Source organism: Mus musculus, chromosome 4, assembly GCF_000001635.26.
Source record: "Mus musculus strain C57BL/6J chromosome 4, GRCm38.p6 C57BL/6J".
Taxonomy (NCBI): Eukaryota; Metazoa; Chordata; class Mammalia; order Rodentia; family Muridae; genus Mus; species Mus musculus.
In genome coordinates, this window is record NC_000070.6 from 147,574,095 (window position 1) to 147,586,170 (window position 12,076).

The following is a 12,076-nucleotide window of genomic DNA, read 5'->3' on the forward strand; positions in this document are numbered from 1 at the left end:
GCTATGAAGACAGAATTAAACTGTGTTTCCTTTCAGGAATAGCAAATGCCATTTACCCCTGAGTCATCTCTTCAGTCCAGGGATTTACATTTCTGGTACACTTTCATGATAGAGCCTGAATATAATTCTGAGTTCTGTTTTATAAAAACTGAGTGAAGAATTCTAAATGATACTTATATGCTCAACTGCTAACCATGTTAGATGGATGAGCTCAAATAATTAAGAAAAGAACAGGAGGGCCCCCAATGGAGGAGCTAGAGAAAGTACCCAAGGAGCTAAAGGGATCTGTAACCCTATAGGTGGAACAGCAATATGAACTAACCAGTACTTCTGGAGCTCCTGTCTCTAGCTGCATATGTATCAGAAGATGGCCTAGTTGGCCATCATTGGGAAAAGAGGCCTCTTGGTCTTGCAAACTTTATATGCCTCAGTATGGGGGAACGCCAGGGCCAAGAAGTGGGAGTGGGTTGGTAGGGGAGTGGGGGGTCTGGGGGACTTTTGGGATAGCATTTGAAATGTAAATTAAGAAAATACCTAATAAAAAATAAAATAAAAAAGAAAAGAATAGGGATGAAGTCAAAGAACCTTAGATGATTCTTTTTTGTGTAATCTATAATCATGTTAGATCAATGAGCTCAAATAATAAAGAGAAGAATATTGCTGAAGTCAAAAGTTTCATATTTTCAGTTGTGACAGTAATAGATTCATGAGTAATAATGTATCCATAAAAAAATGAAGTTTTAGTATGATTCTTATACATCTTAATATGGTCATTTCCATTATAAAAATCATTCTACTTTATCACTTTTTTTCACATATGTCATTTAGTTATACATGTATGTCTAACCATTCTGAAGGGAAACCACTGTGTAAGTTATGAAATTATTATCTGTATTGATTTTGTCATATAGTCAAAAACATTATATTATATTAATGATACCTATTGCTAACTTTTTATTTATATCATTAAATATTCTCAAATTAATTCTTCATTAAATAATCACTTAACTCTTCTTCATGTAAAATTCTTATAAAATCATATCACAAGGTATTTGATTCTATGTCTTGTTTGTAATTTTGTTTGTATACACTGACTTTACACTTCCCAACTCTACAATAGAAAGAAACTTATTTCTTTTAAGTCATTCTCGTATTTGGTGTTCTAACTCTCTTTCTTTCTTCTAGAAAGGATGCTCCATTGTATATAGGTCTTAGAATCCAAACTGAGCATCTTAGACTACCTGTTGACACCCAACTTCAGACAAGAGAGATACAGGGTTCCTATCTGAGCAAAACTGACAGTTGTAGAATTTGGAAGCACAGTTTTACTCACCATCACTTTACTATCTGTAAACTAGATGTAACACTGGGATTGTTCTTTTTATCAAAAAAGTGTTCATAAACATATATTCCTGGATGAAGACCTCAAATATATACATTACAATGTCTAAATTATGCTGTGAGTCTGAGTCCATTAACTCATCTACCTTTTACTGAGAGAAGACAACACAATATGACTATGATAATTTTAGATGATACCATTTTTTAAAATGGCCTCATAGTTCTCATGACTTAACATACTTCCTGTTCTTGATTAGGTTTCAGAATATGACATGAATTCTCTCTCTGAAAGGCAACCTTAAATCCAATTAGAATATGTTTTACTGTAATTTATTTTTGTCTGTTGCTTTCATAAAGCACCATGTTCAAGGAAACTAATAGAAGAAAAAGACTACTTTGGGTAAGGCTTCCAGAGGATAGCCATCAACCATGACAGGGAGGACTGATAGAACATTGCCATGTTGTTGAAGTAGAAAGGTGAAAGATCACATCCTCAACCCCAGTCACTAAAAAGGAACAGAGAATTAAGATGGCTTGGATCTATCTATTCTTTTTTCTCATAGCCAACTCCCAGTGTCATACTTTATTCAGTAATGTTACAACAACTAAATTCCTCAAAACATTGTGACCCACTGAGGATCCAACATTAAAAGATAAAAGTATTATCCAATAGGAGATTTATTCATTCATACCTATATAATCAGCCTTCTAATATCCTTTTACTTTTTAAATTGATTTCGATATCAATGTAGAAAATAAAGCTCTAATTTCTTGTATGGGTTTCCTGTTCGTTTGTTTGTTTGTAAAACAGGGTCCCACACTCATCCTGACTTTCACATGTCCTTATATAGAGAGCAGAATGGCTTTTAGGTCACATCCCTGACAGCTAGGATGAAAGACCTTTCAATTACGAGCTGATTTTTTTTTTTTTTTGGTCTGAATGCTGTATCTTCATATATTGGCCACTGAATTACCACCAGGCTTACAGAGTTCATTTCTTGTTTCATTTCAGAGTGAGCATTCCTTAGATTTTTATATCTCTGGATAAGACGTGGATAAGACGTTCACTTCCTGCATATGTATAATTATTCTCTTACCCACTTGTAGGAATTCTCTGGAATTTCATTAAGTTTGTTTCTGCCTTCTTTGAATTCCTGTGCTTGTTCCCTCTTTATGTCATTTGTCCACATTGAATGGTGTTCAGATTATATTTTGACTTTTGTCTCTTGAGTTTGTTTCATAATTCATTTTGTCATGAGAATTGGTGTTGCATTAGTGATTTGGGGTAGGGAAATTTTATTAACATTGTCAAATTGCTTTAGCTACAGCCTCTCAATTTTCTTTTGCTGTGTGTCGTTTAGGTCAGGTGACAGGGATTTCTGTATCAGGTGTTGTGAATAAACTTTGAGAATCTAGGGTGGTGGGAGCAACTAGGTTACACTTACAGTCTAAATATATCATTACTTACTTTCATGACTGCACTTTGTCAAGATTCCTGGTATCATTTTGCTTTTAATGTTTATATATATAAATGTGGTTTAGCATTGTCTGTAATGATGTTGTATTTATTTCATCTTTGAATCATTCAGACCTTGATGTGAAATTTCAAGAAGAATTCAATCTTTGTTCTTCACAGAGACCCTGGGAGAAGGACAACAACAAGAATGAGTGAGTCTCTGGTAAATACACCACAGGTCTGTGTCCTTTACACATTTCTTTTTTAAAAAAATCTCTTTTTATTCAAGTCATCCAAAAATTTTAATCTCTACATGTGGAATGGTATCTAAAGGGCTTATTTTCTATGATCTATATCTTTTGTAATAATGAGAATTTAATGTTTTTCCCTTTCATGCATATAATGGCTTTATATTTTAACTTGATTTTTATATTGTGAGGATATATAATTCCCTTGGACTAGAGACCTGCATGTCTCAAATAGGATCTATTACAGTGATGCTCAAAGAACAGACTGATGGGTATTTTCTATGTTGAATAAGTTCTGTCCTTTTGTATTAGTGTGAAGTAAGGTCTCTTGTGCCACATAAATTGCATTTCAGGGATGGTCAGGTTTCTAAACATAAACTTGTGAATGAGGATATAGAAATAAGTATAAATTCACATCACTAAAGAAGATATGAAAGAGTAGAATTTGTAGAAGCTAAAATTATATAAGATCCACTGTTTTGAATCCTAATAGTAAATATATTATTAGCTCCCTAGGGTCACAGATAATGGAAGGAAAATATCTTTCTTTTACCATTAGTGTGATTGTGAGATGATACATATTTCAGTATTCTGAAAACACTTTTTTCACACCTCATGTCACACAGTAATCACAATTGACACCTGAAATCTATTTATCTCAAGAGAGATACTGTCCCTGTGGAAAATTCACAATATATAGTTATTTATCCCTCCTTTTGGTTTCAGAAATAATTTTAAGTCCTGTTTTTTTCACCTTTGTATTTCATCACATGAACTATATTAGTAAGATTTTTCTAGAGAGGATAGCTATGGTGCTGTGCATAAACCATCAATTTTCAAAAATAAATGAATGTCCTTTCTTATTTTTTGTCTCTTTTTCTTTAGAAGGGAAAGGCTTGATACAATCTATGCTAATCCTCTTCAGCCAAGCTGTGTATTACATAGGGAAAAATGAAGGGTTGTGGCAATGTTTCTATTTTTCATTACGATACTATTTTCTTTAAGTACATAAGTGTATATCTGAAAGTTTTTATGTTCACTGAATGATACATTATGCCCCTAAAACCACGAGTACAGCACCAAACCCTGGGGACTGAATTCAGACATAAAAGTAAGCTGCAATATATTTAGAGAGAATTAGATTAGTTTTTAAAGTAGAAACAGCACATACCTTTACCCTTTAATCATTTGTTCATGGGACAGGTTTACATTTTTGAGGCATATTTGCAATAAAGACAATATATAGTCTGTATATTATAATTTTTGATAAACAAAGGAAGAATGATAGATCACACTTCTCTATGAAAAGTGCAATTCTGATATACCTATAGTCAAATTCTGAAGAAAAAAAATTAAAAGTAGGATACTGAAATTTTCAGTTAGGTTAATACAATGAGGAATAATTTATTAAATTTTAATGAATATTTAGGATAATTCTCCCTCAATTTAAAAAACACAGTTTGATAAAAAATTATACTTCATTGTAATACATTGCCATATATGATATTTGCTTATACATGCATATCTAATCATTTTATAGTGAAAGACCATATGGTATTAATGAAATTGTTATTAAGCATATTTATTTATGTCTCCACAGGAGCTAATTAAGAGTCAAAATGTGGCTCTGCAGTTAAGGTCTCTTCTTCTTGCAGTATTCAAATTCAGTTTTCTGTACCTGCCTGGGGACTTCTTTTCCTTCCAGAACTCTTTTTTTTCAAGAATATCTTTTACCATTGTCTGCGTTTCTCATGTGCACAGAGCTACATGCCAGCAAAAATAACATTCCATATGAAATTAAAGTCAGTAAACATTATTGAAAAATTATAAATGATCTGGAAATATTGCATACGACACAAGAAACCATCCAGGAAAGAGAATGAGAACAAATGTGAAGCCTGAATGAGTTTCAGTACTGCTGACCCCTTATATCAACATTTTAAGAATTAGGAATGATCGCTATGTATGATAAAAATGTTTTGTATTTGTGGAACCCAGAGCTGGAGACTCTTATGTGTTCATTATAATGTGGGAAAAGATTTATCCCATCAGTGCTGTATTTAGGTATCAACTTTTATGAGGAGGAACCGTAATTGTGAAGGAATTTATAATACAGGAAAATGCTGTTATCTGACCCGTCCAGCAGGTCCAGTTTTCGAGGGTCTCGAGGGGACTTTCTCCTAAGAACCAAATGGGGGGAGGGAGAGACGGACACCAAGTGCAAGAAAGGACAGGGAATCAGTCTGAGTAGTATCAAGGTGTCACTGTATTCAGCAAGGCTCAAGGCTTAAATGCACAAGCAAAAGGGGAAGTATTTCTCAGCCGGAGGGGTGGGGTAGTGGAAATGCACAAGCAAAAGGGGAAGTACAAGTACTTCTCAGCAGGAGGAATGGGGCAGTGGAAATTTTTCTTTTGGCAGCTACATGGGGAAACAGGAACTTGGTGGTATCAGGATGTGGTCAGGACATTTGGTGCTGACTTAGGGCTGGAACATTCTGTGGTTGTTCTTGAACAGTGCGTCAGTGGCCCGCTTTTAACCCCCCTTTCTTCTCTCGGGGGAGAGGCCCAATTCAGAGATCAGGACAATTGTGTTGTCTTGATACTCCCAACAGTTACCCAGCATCCTATCAAACAACAAATCTGCTCGAGAAGGAAAGTGAATTGTATCAGATTCCACCATTTTTTAAAATATTTTATTTATTTATTATATGTAAGTACACTGTAGTTGTCTTCAGACACTCCAGAAGAGGGCATCAGATTTTGTTACGGATGGTTGTGAGCCACCCACCATGTGGTTAAATAATTTTAAAGCTCTCTAAAACTGTTTATTTCTATTTTATGGTTTTGAATACATTCTTATAAAATAATTTCCAAAAGCATTTGATTTTTTGTGTCAAGGAACGTTCAGTGTATAATGCCCTGATGTTGCAGTTCTATTGTATTTAAAGAAAAAACTTAGTCATTTAGTCCATCTATTATTTCTGCATTTAGTATTCTACCTGTTTCTTCTAGAATGTGTGTAGCATTGAACTTAGGCCTCAGATTGTCAAATGGACATGTTGTTATACAGATGTGAGACACAACTGCACATAAGACTAAGCTAGTGTCCATATTTGAACAAAGTGGACATTGTAAAATTTGAAAGCATATTTTTTTATCATAACTTGACTATCTCTAATGGGACACTGGGATTCTGTTTGATATCAACCCATATTTCATAAAGGTACATTACTGCATCTAGCCATCAAAAGTACATGTTATATTCTATAAATGTTTACTGCTTTTGAAATTACATCATGCATTCTCAGTGAAAAAGAAATATAAGGAAGTCTATTATTAGTTTATAAAGTTTCTTTGAATAAAGTTAAAGTTCATTTCTCTTCAATATATGTTGCTTTATTTTGCCTGAATGTATGCATATGTGCTATGTATTCCTCCTGTCAGTAGTGTTCAGAAGAGATCATTGGATTTTAAAGGACAGGGTTTAACAATCTACTGTTTAGTGCCATGTGCGTGCTGGGAATCAAATTTCATAATAGATGACATTGAAAGACAGTATACAATCCAAACTGCACACCAAAATTCTTGAAAAGAGTGATGGTAGCAAATCTTTCATTTGCTGTGAAGGTCTCAGTAAATCACAGAAAAGTCTTGAAGATGAGAGCCTTTCTGATTTTTCTTTCCTTTTCTTTTTTTTATTTAGAGAGCCTTTCTAAATGTGAGCCTTATATTAAGTCATTCTATAGATTGTCAGTGGAAGAGCAGAAATTTGTATCTTCAGACACATCTCAATCACACTTTCAGAAAACATTTATCCTTCAGTATTTTCCTTTCTCATCTGCATCAAAAAAGGATATCTTTTTTTGTTGTTGTTGTTTTCGAGACAGGGTTTCTCTATGCATCTCTGGCTATCCTATCCTGGAAATCACTCTGTAGACCAGGATGACCTCGAACTCAGAAATCTGCCTGCCTTTGCCTCTCAACTGCTGAGATTAAAGGCATTTGCCACCACACCCAGCAAAAAAGGATATCTTAATGACTTCTTTTTTTAAAGTAGAAAAGCATTATTGTCCAGTATCAAGTAGGTAGTTTTCCATTACAGGGTCTGTTAACTTTCAAGGACGTGGCCTTGGACTTCTCACTGGAGGAATGGGAACGTCTCAGTTTTGCTCAGAGGACACTGTACATTGATGTGATGTTGGAGAATTACAACAATCTGTTGTTTGTGGGTAAGAATGAACTTCTTGTCGAATTCTTGTTTCTTTCTTTGAGTTTTCCTACTATGTGTTTATGTAAATGCTCTGAGATATCCAGAGACTCCTGAATGAGAGAAATTCTAGTTAAAATCATAACTTTTTCATTGTGTTTCCTTTACATATCTCTGCTTTCTTTGAAAAAGTAACCAGTGCTATATTCTCTGAGATCACTCCTTATCTCTTATCTGGCTTCAGTCACGTTAAAAATGTTCAAGTAAAAATTTAAATATCCAGAACAAAAAACTATATTTCTAAACATATTATACTTGCAATTTTAAAATCTTATTACTGCTTTAAAATGTTCCCTTATTTATGAATATAAAAATATACAAGGTTTCAAGTGGATATAGAGCTGTTGGTTTGGCCAATTTTTTTTTAATTTAACTTTTTGACATTTGAGCTCTGTGTTTAAATCTGGGACAGCATAATCATTATCCTAGCATTTTGGATGTTGAAACAAATCTATTTAGTGATTTCCCTGATACTATCGGCTATATCATAAATTTATACCTAACCAAAATTATAACTGATTCAGTGTCACTCTGAATCAAATTGTAACCATAAAATTAGAGATATATTGTTTAGAGTTCTACTTTCTGAAAATTCACTAGAGATGGATCATTTATTTGTCCCAGCTTATGCAAAGTACAATTTTCTTTTTTATTGGTCATTTTATTTATTTACATGTCAAGTGTTATGCTTCTTCTTCATTCCCTGTCTGGAAACTCTATATCCCACCCCCTCCCCCTGGCTTTTACAATTATGCTCCCACCACCGATCCACCTACTCCCACCTCATGCCCCTAGGATTCTCCTATGCTGGGATACTGAACCTTCACAGTACCAAGGGACTCCCCTCCTGTTGATGCCACATAAGGCAATCCTGCTATATATAAAGCTGGAGCCATTTGTACTTCCATGTGTACTCTTTATTTGGTGATTTGACCCTTGAGAGCTTTGTGGGTCTTGATATTGTTGTTCCTCCTACACAGTTGCAAAGCCCTTCAGCTTCTTCAGTCCTTCCCTTAACTCCTTCATTGTGGTCCCCTTGCTCAGTCCAATGGTTGGCTGCAAGGATCTGCATCCTTTTCATCCAGTCTCTGGATGGCCTTCCCTTCAGCCTCTTTTCCATTCTTTGTCCCTCTTTTTCCTTAAGACAGGAGCAATTCTGGGTTATTATATTTGAGGTGGTATGATGTCTAATTTGAAAATAAAATTTAGCAGGCTATTATCATTTCCAGTCATTTGATATAGATCATATTTGAGGTTCTTCTGAGGATACATGTAGTGATTTAAAAAGAAAGAGAGAGAGAGAGAGAGAGAGAGAGACCTCTCTTGAGAGTACGAATCCATAAGCTCACTGATTATTGAGTCCCTTACTCCTTATATAAGTAATTCATGTCATCTCTAATTGCCCCATTTTGTTTTTGTTTTTTCAGAAAATCATTGCATACGTGGAAAGTATAGGAAGGTCTTGGATCAAGACAGCCAGTACATTGTCCATGAACACATGAATATTCAAGAGAAGTCTTCTAAATGGGACAAGCTTAGCAAGGTGCTTCTTGATTCCCCCCAATATACACCTTACAAAACTTATCACAGCTCTCTTCAATACTGGAACCAAAAAAGACTTAAGCCCAGGAACACTAAAGAAGTTTGCAAATACAATGACTCTGTAAACAGTGTAAGTTTGTTTTCTACCATTAGTCTCAATCAAGGAATCCACATGCAGAAGAAAAAACACAAGCGAAATGCAGAATTTGAGAAGGTTTTTGTTTCTAAACATAAAGACATGGTGAAACAAAAAAATACTGGAGTGAACCCTTACAAATGCAGTGAATTTCACAAATATCTTACCCAGAGAGAAAAACTTCAAACTCAGCAGAGAATTTATCATGGAAAGAAACCTTACAAAAGTAGTAAAAGTGACAAATGCTTTACCCATCAGATCCATCTTAGAAGTCATCAGGGAATTCATACAGGAGAGAAACCTCACAAATGTAGTGAATGTGACAAATGCTTTACCCACAAATTTAATTTGAGAGCTCATCAGAGAATTCATACGGGAGAGAAACTTTACAAATGTAGTGAATGTGACAAATGCTTTACTCACAAATCCCGTCTTAATTATCATCAGAGAATTCATACAGGAGAGAAACCTCACAAATGTAGTGAATGTGACAAATGCTTTACCCACAAATTTAATTTGAGAGCTCATCAGATAATTCATACAGGAGAGAAACCTCACAAATGTAGTGAATGTGACAAATGCTTTACCCACAAATTTAATTTGAGAGCTCATCAGAGAATTCACACCGGAGAGAAACCTTACAAATGCAGTGAATGTGACAAATGCTTTACCCGAAAATTCCATCTTGGTATTCATCATAGAATTCATACAGGAGAGAAACCTTACAAATGCAGTGAATGTGACAAATGCTTTACTGGAAAAGGCAGTCTGAGAATTCATCAGAGAATTCATATAGGAGAGAAACCTTACAAATGTAGTGAATGTGACAAATGCTTTACTGGAAAAGGCAGTCTGAGAATTCATCAGAGAATTCATACAGGAGAGAGACCTCACAAATGTAGTGAATGTGACAAATGCTTTACTGGAAAAGGCAGTCTGAGAATTCATCAGAGAATGCATACAGGAGAGAAACCTTACAAGTGTAGTGAATGTGACAAATGCTTTACCCAAAAATCCCATCTTAATATTCATCAGGGAATTCATACAGGAGAGAAACCTTACAAATGCAGTGAATGTGACAAATGCTTTACCCACAAATCCCATCTTATTAATCATCAGAAAATTCATACAGGAGAGAAACCTTACAAATAGTTTACATGTGACAAATACAATACTCACAATGTCAGTCTGAGAAATCATGAATTTTTTCATACAGTAGAGAATATTTATAAATGAAGTGAACGAGACAATCCTTTACCAAGATATATCATCTTAAAATTCATTAGAGAATAGTTAGAGAAGACAAACTTTTCAAATATATTGTAGGTATGAATCCTTTTTTTTTTTTTTTTGGCCTATTTCCTAGACTGTAACAGTGAATACTTACAGGCTAGAAACTTAACTCATGCATTGTATGAAGAAATATCTTTGACTTCACTTCAGGATAGAGAGAACATCTAAGAACTTTTTAGGGTAAAGTATTTCTGTTGGGGAAAATGTGGCATATGTTTTATTCATGGTGTCCTGGCAACACTTGAGGCTCCACACTAGAGAATTAGTGTGATTATGAAAATCTTGTCAAAACATTCATGCAATGTTCAAATCTTAGATAATGTTAACTATTTATGCTGTGAGAAACTCTGAAAATGTGAAAATGTAGAAAGCTTTTCATGACACCTTTTTACTTGTTCACCCTCAAATGTTACCAGATGAAGACAAGTTGGGAAGTCAGAAGATAGTATTGTGTAACACTTTCATTGAGACTGAAATAATCCATTTCAAAGGAAAACTATTTAAGGTCTTTAATGCAATCCTCAAAATATCTAATAAAACTGATAACATTCTGTATATTTAATTTAAATGATCCAATTAAGAAAAGTTATACTTAAAAAAGAGTACCTGGCAAACTGAGCCACCCAGACAGCATATTCTTTATCCTATAAATATGCTTACAGATGTGAAGTGTGCTTCGAGTATCTACTAATCAGAATTCTTCTCAAATGCTTGTTTGTCATTATAGGATAACAAATGACTCTGAGTTTCTTGTGATCTGGTCAACAACTCCTTTCCTATTGTCCTGTAACTAACTCCAATAAAGCTGAAAGATTCAACAAGTTTGCTTTGGTTGTTTTCAATTTACACTTGGGATACTCAGATGAATATATGTTGCATCTTCCCAGGAAATGCCTCACATAAAACATATGCAGAAGTCATGAATATTTATTTTTGCAAACCTGTATCATAAAGTTAATAGTAATGATTTTCAACTGGTGGATAACAATCTCTTTGGGATGTAATGACCGTGTCATAGTGGTTGCTTAAAAGCATAGGAAAACACATTTTTCCAATTGTCTTAAAACTGAGAAATCATTTATTGAACTGCAGGGTAGTTTGCCCACCTAAGAATAATTTGAATTCAATGTCTGTTTAGCATTAAAAGAGTTAGAAACACTGTTTTACATATGGTGATTTGTGTTAAATGAAATAGGTAAAATTCAGTTCAATGTTCCAGGCAAGTATTACTAGGTTAAGATAAAAAGGCTCAAAAAAGGAAATATGTAGATGCTTTCAGAGCCTCAGAAATAACTCTTGAATTCAAGGAAGTATGAGAGAAAAATATAGAAAAATACATGAAAGCATGGCTTCATAGATTTCACGGATAGCTATCCAGACTTTGCTTTGTCTGTGCATGGTTCTGAAGTCATTAATACCCACTTATTGAACAAAAGTCCTATAAGTCTCAGAAAAATGCTGCCCATTGACACATATTACAAAACATTGTGGTGACTGGTCCTGTCGTGCCTTAATACTCCAATCTACCATAAGGAATGATTTAGATTTCCATTCTTTTCTTAAATCATCTACAGAATGTTAATATTTTGCACATCTCAGAATATACATTCTGAACAAAACCTCAACAACTCACTATTAAGGTATTATCTTCATCTTAATTTCATGTATGAGTTCATTCATACAAATATCATGAATCTGTAAATCTTAGAGAAAAATCCTTTTTAGAGTAGATGAGGTGCATACTCATGCACAGTTTAGAAATCCAACCATCCTGGAAATACATTTGGAAGTTC

General features: G+C 34.3%; 1 protein-coding gene across 2 annotated transcripts in view; it reads left to right on the forward strand.

The window, feature by feature from the left end:
• The window catches only part of Zfp985 (zinc finger protein 985), a 31,925-nt gene extending 20,818 nt beyond the window's left edge, over positions 1-11,107 (forward strand). Inside the window, exons 4-6 of one of the 2 annotated variants that reach the window (NM_001014397.4) lie at positions 2,978-3,035; positions 7,148-7,274; positions 8,740-11,107. In NM_001014397.4, coding sequence (NP_001014419.2) covers positions 3,006-3,035; positions 7,148-7,274; positions 8,740-10,142 — 1,560 coding nt within the window. In that variant the 5' untranslated portion in view covers positions 2,978-3,005 and the 3' untranslated portion in view covers positions 10,143-11,107. Of the gene's footprint in view, positions 1-2,977; positions 3,036-6,642; positions 6,679-7,147; positions 7,275-8,739 lie in introns of those variants that run through there. The other variant, XM_017320301.2, reaches the window with a different exon arrangement.
• The last annotated feature ends 969 nt before the right edge of the window (positions 11,108-12,076 follow it).